The sequence below is a fragment of the Sardina pilchardus genome, chromosome 11 (genome assembly GCF_963854185.1).
Source record: "Sardina pilchardus chromosome 11, fSarPil1.1, whole genome shotgun sequence".
NCBI classification, from domain to species: Eukaryota; Metazoa; Chordata; class Actinopteri; order Clupeiformes; family Clupeidae; genus Sardina; species Sardina pilchardus.
The window spans coordinates 12,380,942-12,394,496 of NC_085004.1; the positions used below are offsets into that span (position 1 = coordinate 12,380,942).

The window sequence follows — 13,555 nt, forward strand, 5'->3', positions numbered from 1 at the left end:
CTACTAACATTATCCTCCAGTATTGTCATGGCAAACAAAAAGTTTCAATGTAACGATAAATAAGCAATGCAGATGCTGTGCTGATACTGATGAGTCATATTTGTCTGAATTGACAACAAATAAATGTCAAATTATATTATCAGATTAAGAAGCCAGACGAAGAACACAACCAGGAAATGGAGTAGGCTAACAGTTTTTACGTCATTTTCTAGCGCCACTGGGGTTCGTCTGCTGCTGGCCTCCGAAATGGGCAGAACTCATCATCCCTGATTTGATGATTGATTTCTCACATTTATTCACCAAAAAGCATCAAGAACGAGCGAGAGACCCATAATGTCATGGAGAGGTAGGTATATGTCTTGGAAACGTTTGCCTCTAAACGCAAATTATGTATTTAGTCATGGAGATAAATATTAGCTAGCAACGAGTGGCTAGGATATCTTGTTATCCTTGCTAATGTCCACTCTTGCTTAAAATTAATGCACTGTTTGGTCTTTTTATTTGATCACCTTTGTATTGCACGTTGTAAAACAACTTTTTCAGACGACTAGGAGGATTGTGTATGCATTATAAGGGGCAACATCAGATGACCTTTTTCAATTAACGTTATGTTGTGAAAGCCACCCAGGGCTAGCTAGCGTTATGTTGCTGTTAAAGTCGTTTGCTGGTGTTTTAGCCAGCTAGCATTTAGCATGCTAACGGTAAAGAAAATGTTAACGGATGGCGTTACTCTGTCGAAGTTGGCGAAGTGTTTTAGCGATGTACGGGGGAATTGTATCACACCATCAACCGCAGTCTGTGAACTAACATCAAATACAAATGCACACATAGATTATTCGATTTTTCGATTTTTCCCTAAAGCGTAATTTACTGTCCAGTTATTGGAAACTCATGTGGTAGAACTCTGATTTTTAGATTGTCCCGTGAAATGCATAGTTATTATATAGTTTCAGTAATTTAGATATTTTCCTAAACCCACTTTTAGCAATAGTTAGTGTTTTTTATTTCCTGTGGCACAGCTGTTTATTAGTAGAATTCTGAGGGGAATTTTATGCCTAACAGTGTGAGTCAGTGAGTTACATAATTTTTTTTATATTTAAACACTTGAACGTTTCAAGCCTTTTGCTACTCAAACCAGGTAGTGACATTCCTGTGAGTTTGACACATTCATTGATTGACACATTTGGCTGCATACGTGCGTGAGTGTTTTGGGGGTGGGGTGCTCTTTCCCTCTTCCTGAAACACTTTCTTGGCCAATAGCCTCAGTTCTGTCATTTCAGAGAAAATCATGCCGATAGTTGTGCAATGTAATTAGTAGACCTTTTGGAGTAGCTTGCCAAATTAACTTAAAACTGAGCTTCCCACTACTTCTTTGATGCCATTAGCTACCGTGTTTCTTTAGCAAGAAATATAGGCCCACTTGCTAGGGAATGATTTTACATTTTCAGATGTTTTTGACTGAAATGCAACAGTAGTGGTTTTCAGATATGTTGTCTTAACAGACATTTTTTACAGGTTTTTTTTTATTTAGTTTAATTTGATTTTAATGTAACAGATAGTCTGCTACTCACATTACTAAAGATGTGAACCAGTTGTTTTTAATGAGTCTGACATTCCCTCAATATATCCTGTGATTAGTCAGTGTCTATGCCCATGTAACTACCAGTATTCAGTGTCTATGCCCATGTAACTACCAGTATTCAGTTTAATAATAATAAAAAAAAAAACAGTGGTTCCCAAACGCGGGATTTTGCACCGGCGTGTTGACTGAGCTGTTGGGTGTGTCCACAGGTGAGGGGATGGCCGTGGTGAGCAGGCGCTTCTCAGAGCTGATTGCAGTGGCATCACCTGCCTGGCAGACAGGCCTGTTCCTCTGCCTTCTGCACTAAGCACCCAGCCCGGACCACCAGCCCCAGTCAGGAGCGCCATGAAGCCAGCCCACGAGCGCAATCAGGAGTGCTTGCCCCCCAAGAAGCGCGACCTCCCGGTCAACAACAACAACAACAACAGCAGCAGCAACAGTGGCTCCACAGGTGGCGGAGGAGTCGGACCAACAGCGACCGCAGCAGGAGGCGGAGAAGAGGCCACCTCCGCCCAGAATGCAGCGGCCAGCAGTGAAGTCCAGAGCGGGGCCGGCGGCGCCGGCGACTGGCTGCGGGCTCAGCAGCAGGCCCTGCACTGCGGCCTGGAGGCGGTGGACGGCGTGGCGGGCCTGCCGCCCGACCAGTACAGCATGCTGTACAAAGTGGCGCTGCCGTCCGTCTCCTACGCCCCCACCAGCCTGCACCCGGTGCTCAGCCACATCTCGCCGGCCTACACGGTGCCGTCTTCGCTGCTGCAGCACCACGGGCTGTCCTACTCGCAGCTCAGTTACGCCCAGATCCCGCACTCCCAGCTGCAGTTCGTCGGCTCCCCGTACGCGGCCATGCCTTACGCCGTGCCCCCCGGCTTCGTCAACCCCCTCATCTCGCCGCAGTCGGCCATCCCCCAGCCCCACGCCGTCCCGCACCTGGTCCCGTACCAGTCGGTCATCCAGGAGAGCGTGGTGTCGTCCCCGCCCCAAACGCAGGTGTCGGCCCACGCGTACGCCAAAGTGGCGGCGGCCGCCGGAGGGGTGCCCCTGGTGCTCTCCTCCGACCAGGCCGCAGTGGTGGCGGCCCAGCAGCAGCAGCTGGGGGCGGTAGGGGTGCTCTCGGCCGCCGAGCTCAGCCCCAGAGGGGTGCCCGTGTTCTACCACCCTCCCAGAGCGCAGGCCTCCAGAGAGGCCCTGGAGCAGGAGCGCGAGCGCGAGAGGGACCGGGAGAGGGACCGGGAGCGCGAGCTGAACGGCGGCGAGCGGGAGCAGCAGTCTGCAGCGGCCAGGGAACTGCTCCAGGACTCGGCGCACGTGCACAGGAACGCTCGCCTGGAGGCCCAGCAGCACGAGCGCAGCTTCAAGAATCGCCGGCCGGACGAGAGGGCGTCGCCAGGACAACGCAGCACACCGGACACAGACCTCGAGGTAAGCAGTTGCTGGACGCATCTAATGTCACATGACCTGAGGGGGGGGGGGGGGTCTACAGAAAACGCTTTGTTTTAGCTCTACAACGCCCCTTTTTGTTACATGTGGTAGAAGATCATAGTCGGTGACTGTAGTTGAAACAGATGCATTGGTAAAGGCATCAAGCCGGAGGAAATGACAGAGCATCAATTTCTTGACGGTATAATGTTGTTATGATTGAGTTCTGGCAGATGCATCCACTTAATTCCCGTCCCAGATCAGCTTTGTGCAGCTGGCCATTGGCAGTGCAGTAGTGGTCAGAATACACAGGAAGCTACCGCTGGGCGTTTGAGATGTTTATTCACAAAGCTATATTTCTAATAAAAGTGACTGTTGCTCAGTGGAGTGCTACTATGGTGTACACGTATGAATATGTTGCCCCCCGACTCCAGTCCTCTATGAGCTTATTATAACCCGGCTGACTCACTGAAATGAAACTGTTGCTTTGTGGTGCATATTTGCGCGTTTGTGTACAGTGGAGCCTGTGTCAATGGGAGTTTGCAGCATGCAAATCATGGTCACACGCTGGAGAGCCCAGAATTATGAAGGCTGAGGACATTTCATTCACAGTTGTAGTGTTGCGTCAGACTCTGTGTCACAGGACTTCAACCTGCTGAATCTGAATCCTTTTTTTTTTCCCTCCTTCTTCTTCTTCTTCTTTTTCTTCTCCTTCTGAAAGCCGCTGCTTTCCGCTGAGCCGCAGTCGCAGTGTTTCCATGTTCCTCTCCACTTCCTTCCTTTATTGGTGCTGGTTTGGGTGTGTTGGTGGTTGGGCAACTCCGCGTGTCTCTGGCAGGCGATGCCGAGCTGGGAGGGGCTGGGCCTGGAGTGGCCGTGGCTGCTGGGGTTACTTTGCGGTCTCGCCTGGAGCTGAGAGGAAGCCGCTCTGCGGTCGTTTGATAGGGCGAGAGAGGGAGGGTGCGCCTGGGCTCCGACTACTACTCCGCTGGAATGCACTCGCTCTATTAGACTAACCCAGCGCTGATGTGTCTAATGCTTCGGCCGTCCGCGAGCTTACCGATCCTGCAGCGTTACAAAAAGATGAGAGAATGAAGAAGTTGACAACTTCCATTCTTGTGTTTTGTGTGTTTTTTTTGTTTTTTTTTGTGTGAAGGTGGCTCAGCATTCATCTCCTCTGACTGCTGAGTGTATTTATCCAGCTGCAAGTGTCAGAACTGGGTGTTATTTTTATCCCTAATTACAAGTCTTTAGATGAAGGAGCACGAGCACGTCAGACACGCTTCCTCTGATCTTCTCTGAATCTGCTGCTAATTATGAGCAGCTTTGAATACGAATTTGCGGTTGGTGTGTTAAAAATGACAGATTGATGTGTTGTAAGTGTTTCTTAGAAAGATGGCTCGTCGCATTATGTATTATGAGAAACCTTTGCCGTTGTAGACTTTGCTGTTTAATGACCTCATATAGGGCTTCCAGTATTCTGAGAGCCAATTTCCCTAAAATGACCAGCGCACAATACTACTGCACTACTTCTCTGTTGACTTTAATATTCGTGTAAATGTTTTGCATAATGTCCACCGAATGTCACCAACGCATTGACTGAAGTTGGGTGGCGTTGGCCCGACTTCTCTTGTGTTTTCTCAGGTTCAGCAAGTGGTCGGACGTTTGGCCTCTCCAATCCAGACGGGTAGTCGTAAAGAGGCCCCTCACGGTCCCCTCAACCTATCCCAGAGTTCCCAGCGGAGCAGAGAGGCTCATGGGGACGGGCGGACGGTGTACGCGGCGCCTCCGGTGGCCACGCCGGCCGACCTGCGAGTGCCGTCGCACGCCCAGCAGGCGGTAGCGGCCCAGCCGGGCCACCACGCCGTCATCCTGGCCAACGGGCAGCCGGTCCTCATCCCCCTCGACTACCACCGCCACGCACAGCAGCAGTCCCACCCGTACCTCGGCCACCCCAACGACGCCAACGCCCCCGCGGCCTCCCAGTCTCCGTACTCCAAAGCCCCCGAGCACCCCGCCGCAGCGTGCCTCCCGGATCGGGCCGTGCCGCTGGAGCTCCAGCAGGCCGCGCAGGCTCAGGTTCTGCCCGCGGCCGTGGCCCTCGCCCCGGTGTCGGTGTCTGTGCCCGGTGCCCAAGCCGGCGTGGTGGTCCCCCAGGCCGGTCCGGCGGCGGCAGCGGGCACCGGGCCCTCGCACTTCATGAAGGGCGCCATCATCCAGCTGGCCACGGGCGAGCTGAAGCGCGTGGAGGACCTGCAGACGCAGGACTTTGTGCGCAGCGCGGAGATGAGCGGCGGCCTGAAGATCGACTCCAGCATGGTGGTGGACGTGCGCGCCAGCCAGCAGCGGCCGGGCCTGGTGGCGCTGCACTTCAGCGTGGGCGAGCAGCAGAGCAAGGTGACCATCGACGTGCCGCCCGAGCACCCCTTCTTCGTCTTCGGCCAGGGCTGGTCGTCCTGCAGCCCCGAGCGCACGGCGCAGCTCTACGGCCTGGCCTGCCACCACCTGCAGGTGGGCGACGTGTGCGTGTCCATCGCCCTGCAGCAGCCACCCGCCGCACAGCAGAAAGCCCAGGCGCAGCAGCCCCAGCAGCACCACCAACAACAACAACAACAACAACAACATCATCCACAACAACAACACCAACAACAACAGCAGCAGCACCACCACCATCAACAACAACAACAACAGCAGCAGCAGCAACAGCAACTGGTGCACGCCAGGACTTCCTCCAAATCCAACTCCACCTCGGGGGCCCTGGCCCAGCCCATGGGGCCCCCGGCCCCCCAGCACACGCGGCCCCACAGCCAAAGCCACTTCAGGATGGAGCGCATGCAGCGCGAGAGGGACAGGGACCGGGAGCGGGAGAGGGAGAGAGAGCGGGAGCGGGGGGAGAAGGACGAGGCGGCGCACGTAGGAGCGCTGGGGCACGGCGAGGCGCCTCCCCGGCCCAACAGGACTTCTGCCGAGCATCCGCGCAGCCACAGCAGCTACTATTTGCACACGGAGGGTCACTTGCGGCACGAGCCGCTCAGTAGTGGAGGAGGAGGAGGAGGTGGAGGAGGAGGAGGTGGAGGGGGCTTGGCGCTCAGCGCCTCCAGCGCGGCCCACAGGCGGTGGTCGGCCCCCGGCTCCCAAAGATACGCCATCAAGAGCGAGGAGGGCCGCCTGGCGGGGCCCGCGCTGCCCGGCCCCTCACGGCCCTCCTTCATCCCTCAGGAGGTCAAGCTGTCCATCGAGGGACGCTCCAACGCCGGCAAGTAGCAGCGGCCGCAAACAACGGAGGCGGCACGCGCAAAACAGCACCAGATTGTCTCTGACCAGGAGGGAGGGAGGGAGGAAAGTGAGCGGACGCGCCGAGAAGAGGGGCAGAGTGGCAGGAAGAGAGGGAGAGAAAGAGGACAGTGGAAGAGAGGGAGAGAGTTAAAAAAAAAAAAAAAGCGAGGGAGGAGAGCTGGCGAGAAAGAGAATGAGAATGTAGCCTCAGAATGTCTTTTGAGATTTTGCACACACATAAGAAAACTACACTTTGTTTCGGGTTCGTTTTCTTTCACCTGGACTCGGGCGTGTGGAAGGAGAGCTTGTTGGATTACGGGTCGTTTTCGGACCAGCGCCCCCCACTCCCAACCCCCCCAACCCCCACCCCACCCCAGAGCGGGCCTTCTGCTCCTGGTCCTCTCTTAGCAGGCCAGCCCCCCCCCCTCCTCTACCAAAGCCTGTGACCACTCTGCCCTCCCTCTGTCCATCTCTCTCTCCTGCAGATGCGTCCAGCCGTCAATCACGCGCTCACGCTCTCCCTGCCATGCCAGGTCCATCTCCTCGGCCCACCAGAGACTGGCAAGGAGGGTGAGCGCTGTGCTGGAACCAAGGCGCTCTTAACCCCCCCCCCCAACCTCCCATCCTACATTTGTGTTTTTCCACTGCATCCTCACCCCATGATCTTTGTGACTTGTGAATTTTTAGTTTTGAAATTTCCCTTTCTAACTGTCACTTTTAAAAAGCCCACTGCTTGGACAAGGCGAAAGGCACACTTGAGCTTGCTCTCTGTATGCAGACTCCTCTCGGCTCGGAGGGCTCTGGTCTCCGGTCAGACGCTATCCTGTTGACCTCTCTCTCATGTCCGCACCCTGAAGACTCCCTCCCTCCCTCCTTCCTTCCTTTTTCCCTTCCTCTTGTGTCTCGTCTCTCAGGGTGCATCAATGTTTTGGGGGGGGGGGGGCGGATGGGGATGGGAGTCGGGGACGGGGGGGGGGTTGTGTGTGATGGTGGTTCAGGAGATTCAGGCAATCAGAAGGGCCTTAGACGCTAACAGCCGCTCCCATCTCGGATCATAAGCTCGCCCGATGACATCACACGCCACCCGTGCCACGGTTACACTATCTGTTTTTTTTTTTGTTTCGTTTTTGTTTGTTTGTTCATTTTTGTAGCGTGTTTTGGTTGTCTTTTCTTATATTTTCTTTTCTTTTTCTTTTCTCCGGTGAGATTCTGAAACCCTGCATTCCAGTGTCCTAGCGTGACGGCTTCTCAGTACCTCTATGGACAGTATACCTCTGTGTGTGTATGTGTGTGTGGCTGTGTATTTCTAGCCATTGACTGTTGGTTCAGCCATGCTTGTGCGTGCTTTCTCCTGCTTAAGAGGTAATGTTTGGTGTGCACCAAAGTCCCCACCCTCCTTACTTCTCCTTTTCCTCTTCCTCCTCCTCCTCCTCCTCCTCCTCCTTCTTGTCTTCCTCCAACTGCATAATCACAGAGGAAAGCCAGGCCTGTTGTTTGCTGATGATTTGCCGATCTCTGTGGTCATCGCCGCGGCGACATGTGCCCCCCGACCCCACCCCTTCCACCCCCCCCAACTCCTGTGCAGTTACCAAATCCAGAAGCAATAGGCCAGTCCGAGCACAAGGCTGGTTATGTTCACCACTCAGTTTAGTCGCAGGTTTGTGGGGGGTGGGGTGTTGTGATTTTAATACGAGCTCTGATTTAGTATATGTTTGTGCTGCAGCCATAGTCTCCCCCCCGCGGACCTGCGATCATCTATGCCCAGCCCTACCCCCCCACCTCCCAGTCCAACCCACTTGGTCCCCGAGTTTCAGAGAGAAACTCTCTTATCTTTTATGTTCCAGCAGTTACTACAGATCTACTGTCAAAACAAAGCATGTTGTTTTTAATAACTTTCTACCCATTGTTCAGAAACGTGACGCCGATGCTCAAATGTGTCTCCAAATCTGTGCAGTCGGACGCTTTGGCTCACCCGTCTGCGTTGTTCCAGGGATCCATAACGATCTACCTTTCCAAACACGCCACCAAGAGAGACTCTGCTCCCGTTCAGCGCTCTCGCTCGAGAGCTTCTCACAGTCTTTTTCTCCCCCTTCTTTTTCTAGTTCATGTTTTCTTGTACAGTATATAGGAATACTCTCTTCTTCTGACTGTCTCTGGCAATATTGATACTGCGTGGTTCTTAAGATTGTCTTGTATTGCACATATTATGAATTTTCACCAGTTGATTCACACTGACGTTTTAATGGAAATGAAATGATCTATATGACTATTTTAGCTTTTTTAAATGATGAAGGGAAAGACAAAGTTGGGTAGTTTTTTTTTTTTTTTTTTTCAAGTGTGAATGGTGAAGGTGTTTGTCGAGGAATTGTTGGCGGCTGGAAAATACTGACTGGCATGGCGGACACTGTTTACAAACTTAGCCAAGAGAATTGCTGCGGTTTGAGTTTTCTTACACTGAGGATGATTTAGTTACACATCTATAAATGGTGGAAATTAAGTGCAATTAGACCCGGTGTTTTAAACGTGACGAGAGAAAGAAAGAAAGAAAGAAAAAAAAGAGAAAAACGGTTGGAAACGGCATTCCAAAAATCACACCTGACATTCCCATTATTAAGAGTGTAAAGTCACCGTTTTGAGTATTCTTTCTTTGTTTTTTTGTTTTTGTTTTTTTTGGTTCATTGTTACCCCCCTTTCTGTTTTTCTTCCTGCATGAGGTGTTGCATAATCTCCCCCTTGATTTGTGTCGATAGTACTGACAAATGGCCTAAGGATTTTCCACATCCCTGTAGTTTAATCTTATTTCTTCCAATCTCACAGTAGGCATGAAATCCAGATGAGTCAAGCATGGTCTTCTTCGCTCCCCCATTGGACATGTTGTTTATAAAGACCTTCCTCCTGACTCGACTGAGTCATGAGTCTCGGGCCTCTCAGCACATATCACTAGTTGGATATCTTCATGTGATGTCAGCTTTATAAAAACCCTGCAATAACCATTAACCAGATTTGATCGTGAGGTTCAGTTTAAATATTTGTTTCCTTCAGCGACGGCATGTTGATATCACAGGCGCTCCCAGTCGGTCCATCAGAGCAGATGCGGTGTCCTCCACGCTTGATGTGTGTGTGTGCGCAGTCTTAAGTGGTCCTGTATTTCATAGTGACCATGAGATCCTCGCACAGCACCGCACGTTCCCATCTCATGCACCCGTGTAGAACCCGCCCTGTAAATCTTTAGGGATTCTTTTGCAAAACTGCCTCGGTGCACTTTACCCCACCCCCACCCCACGCCACCCTACACCAGAATAGATAGTCAGCCCTCTGAAAGAACAGCACCACCCCACCCCACCCCACCCCACCCCCGGCCCTCTGTCAGAACAGGGACCGGGCCGCTGTGCTGCAGGACAGACAGACAGACAGGCTTCTCTCCACCTCGCAGTATTCCATTTTTATCTGTGCGTGTGGTTGGGTCGGCTTCGACCTCGTGACCAAAACGTTACTCATCCGTTGCACGGCGGACGCAGTGTGCTCATATGGGGCCACGGGGCCAACACAACACAGGTACTCTCCGTTTCAGTCTATTTTTAGTCCTATTGATTTTGTGTGTGTGTGTGTGTGTGCGTTCAGTGTAAGGATGTGTCAGGTTTCTGGTGTCTGAGAAGCAATATCCTCGAACAAAATACCTGAGAAAAACAAGTCATTTTTTTTAGCATGTGCTATGCAGTAAACCTTTTGAAATATCCCCTCTGCCTCCTGTCCCCAGTCACCTGCTGGAGAACAACCCTCTCTTCAGCTGCCTCTAACGTTTGAACTCCCCCACTCCCCACTCAGTAGTCCTACCACTCACTCGGTTGCTTGATTTTATTGTAGGAATGTGTAGGTTTGTAGTCTTCTTAGAGCTCTCTTTTTAACTGTTTTTGAAGCAGTCCCAAGTACTGTAGGTGTTGTCTTGAGTAATCAGCATGGCCTATTACCTCTTCACTTTGCTAGCTGTTTGCATCTCGTAGCACGGTAGCGTTTTTTCTCTTGCGCTGATGATTTAAGACAGTGCAGCGATGATGATGTCCATAGTGATGATGATGACGATGATGATGATGATGATGATGATAGTCATGCTAATGTCAATGCAGGATGGTGGCGCTTTTCTCTGGGTCCTTCCTGTGTACTGCCTTACCAAACGTCTGGCCACTGCGCTCTCTGTCGTCGTCATGGCGTTCTCCGTGGTCAGGGCGGCCCATGGTGGCGTTTTGCACTTGGGTTTTGCACTGACGCTACACGTGTGTGAGATTGACCCAGCACACTCACACGAGACGAGACGAGACTAGACGAGGCAGTGGCTGCAGAAGCTGTGTGTGTGCCTTCCTAATGTTCGTCCCAGTCCGAAACCTCCCCCCTGCTCCCTTTTGATACCCACAGAAAAGGTCTGGTTGTTGAGTGCGAGAGTTCAGTGTCTGTGAGCTTGCTCAAGACCCTTTGCCTGTCGTAGTCTGTGTCCCTAAGTCTCATATTGACCACTGGCGTGTGAGATGAGTCTTGTTGTTAGGCCGAGTCTGCTGTAAGTCTCCTCACCCTCCCCGGCTCTACCGTTCCTGCCGAGCGTCTCGATTCGGTTCTCCTCCAGCCTCACGTCTCACGACCCCCCCCCCCCCCCTACCCTGTTTGTCCCGACACCTCACACTCTGTCACACGAGCAGTAGCATAGCATAGCATAGCATTAGTCCATAGGGTAACCTCCCCCCTCCCACACCGTACGTACGTACATACGTACATACACACGTACGTACATGCGTACAGCCCCATGTCCTGAAGTCTAGCCCTCAGGATAGGGTGGAGAGAAGACGGGAACCTCTCCTCGATATGTAACCTCACGTAACCTGTTTTTGAAGGACAGGGCCCTCTTTACACTTGTCTTACTGAACTCAAGACATGTTGCACTTACTTATCTTCCCCTTGTTATAGCGTTTTTTTTTTTTTTTTTAAGAAAATGGTGAAAAAGAAAGTCTTTTAACTGTTGGCGACCAGTGATTTTTTTTTTTCTTTTCTGAACTATTTAATCACACATGAAACCATTTGAAAACAATCATCCAACTGATGTATGTGTGTTTTGCGTGTATGTATGTTTGTACAGATAAAAAAAAAAGTAAGTTTAGTATATTACCAAGCTTGTTGTTATAACGCCTTAAAATGTGTGCATCTCGCAATACGTCAGTGGAATAACTTTTTTGATGTGCTCCCCCTTCTCTTGCTTTGTGCTTGTTTATTTGTTTCTATTTTTGTTGTTGTTGTCATGGTTATGGTCTCTGGGGCAGGTGTGTGCTGGCTCATGTAGCGGTGGAGGTGCACACTGCCTATAGCCACCACTGTCTCATGGGCTCTTATGGTGGGAGGACGATCAGAAGTGCAGCCTGTCACCAGGCTCGACTCGGTAACACTGCTGGTGAGATTGTTTGTTTGTTTGTTTGTTTGTTTGTTTGTATTTGTTTTATTTGTTTATTTTGTTTGACCCTCAGCCATAGTGCTTCTTCCCTGACAGGCTTTTAAATGTTCATTCTTAGAGCACAACATCACATGCTTTCTTCTTTTCTTTTTTTTTTCCAAAAAAAAAAAAAAAGTAAGTCTGCCTTTCGGTATTTATTTTGGTCCTCGTGTTATCATGAAAGGAACGAGGCGGGGCGGTTAACCCTTATTACTCCACAGCTAACACAAACCTATTCGGCCTCTCTCCAGCACTGCTCAATATCATGGTGTTTTCTGAACAGCGCGCTCAAAATGGAGCTTTGCCTCGTCCTCCTTCTGTTGTAGTAGTTCTCCTGTCTTGGCCCCCGTGCACAGGTATTGGTGCATTTGAGCACAGTGAGTTTTCCAACTATTATGGAGTGAGTGACCTTATTTGTGGTAGTGCTCTCATTTTTTGTTTAAGACAAACAAATTGCTCGGTGTCAGTGAAAGGCTGTATGAGGCTTGTTTTGAGTCCCCATGCTGTGGTATTCGTATCAGTTGGTCTGAGGAAGAATTTAGGATGGCAAAAGAAACCTGTCCCTCCTACTCCAGTTTGGCCATGTTTTTTTGTGGAATCAAGAGAGTTGAGTTTCTTTATTATTTTATTTTCTCCTTTTTTTTTTGTAAACGGTTTAAAGTTTTAAAGGAATAATTATGTAGTTTCAAATTCGACATTGTACTTTTGGCACTAAGTGACACTGCTTTTTAATGTGATGTGTGACCGGTTTAAAAAAAAAAAAAAGAAAGCAGCATCTTTTAATGCATAAAAATCTGCAAAATATATGCAATGATGTATATGTAATATTCAATCCTCAAGTATAATCCAGGTTGTATAAACTTTGTATAGTGAGTTTTAAAATTGTATGGCCGTACCAATATGTATTAATTCTTATCAGAAGCCTTAGAGTTGTCTACCCAAAGTGCTCCCTTAGAATCGCCCTTTCACCTACCTGAACTTTTCAAAAGCATTAATAACTATATTTTGTTGCGGTTTTATTTGTACCTTTTTTTGAATAAAATAGATTTGTACTGTATATTTGTACCTCTCTGTGAACTCCTTAGGGCTGTTTCCTTTGTTTTTTGTTTTTGTTTGCAGTTTTAATTCTATGTAAGGACACAAAGATATTGTATTTTTATTGTTACAGCTAACTTCTTGGAAACATTGCATTTATCATGTTTGTTAAGTAAATACGATATAATATATATATATATAATACTACCAACTTGATCCGAGTACTCTTTCAACCACAGGCAAGTATAATCTCTGCAGTGCATTACATTAACAACCTGATTAATCAGATTTTTGTATGTTTGTTTCTTGCATACAAAAAAGGTTAACCCCCCAACACCCCCACCCCCCGTGCGCGCACCCCGTCGTGTCAGCAGGTTTTAGGACGAGGCAGAGTGGCATCTTCTAGCTGAGTCCGGCTGTGCTTTTGTTGGGACGGAAATTGACCCGAGACTGTTAAACAGTCCAGAAGAGTGTGTGCCCTTTACACAACCCGGGGTTGCATTTGGACAAGTCCACACTCTGTGTGTGTGTGTGTGTGTGTGTGTCCCAGTGTTACAAGGCCTCTGTCTGACCGTTGGGAAGAATAGAGCCCTTTGTAGGCCGAAAGTAAGGAAGGTCGTTTCAGAGTGGGCCACTTTCTGTTAGCTGAGTGAGGTTTGAGTGAGCTACAGAGAGTGTGTGTGTGTGTGTGTGTGTGTGTGTGTGCGTGTGTGCACGCGGGAGTGTGTGGGTGTTGAGAGAGAGAGAGAGAGACGGGGGAGAAAGAACAAGTCGGA

General features: G+C 50.0%; 1 protein-coding gene across 1 annotated transcript; it reads left to right on the plus strand.

The window, feature by feature from the left end:
* The first annotated feature begins 218 nt into the window (after positions 1–218).
* atxn1l (ataxin 1-like) lies at positions 219–6,262 on the plus strand. The gene is made up of 4 exons (XM_062549936.1): positions 219–346; positions 1,792–3,001; positions 4,643–6,018; positions 6,139–6,262. Exons 2-4 carry the CDS (start codon positions 1,928–1,930, stop codon positions 6,260–6,262), a joined length of 2,574 nt encoding a protein of 857 aa, XP_062405920.1. The 5' UTR covers positions 219–346; positions 1,792–1,927.
* Positions 6,263–13,555: the final 7,293 nt, after the last annotated feature.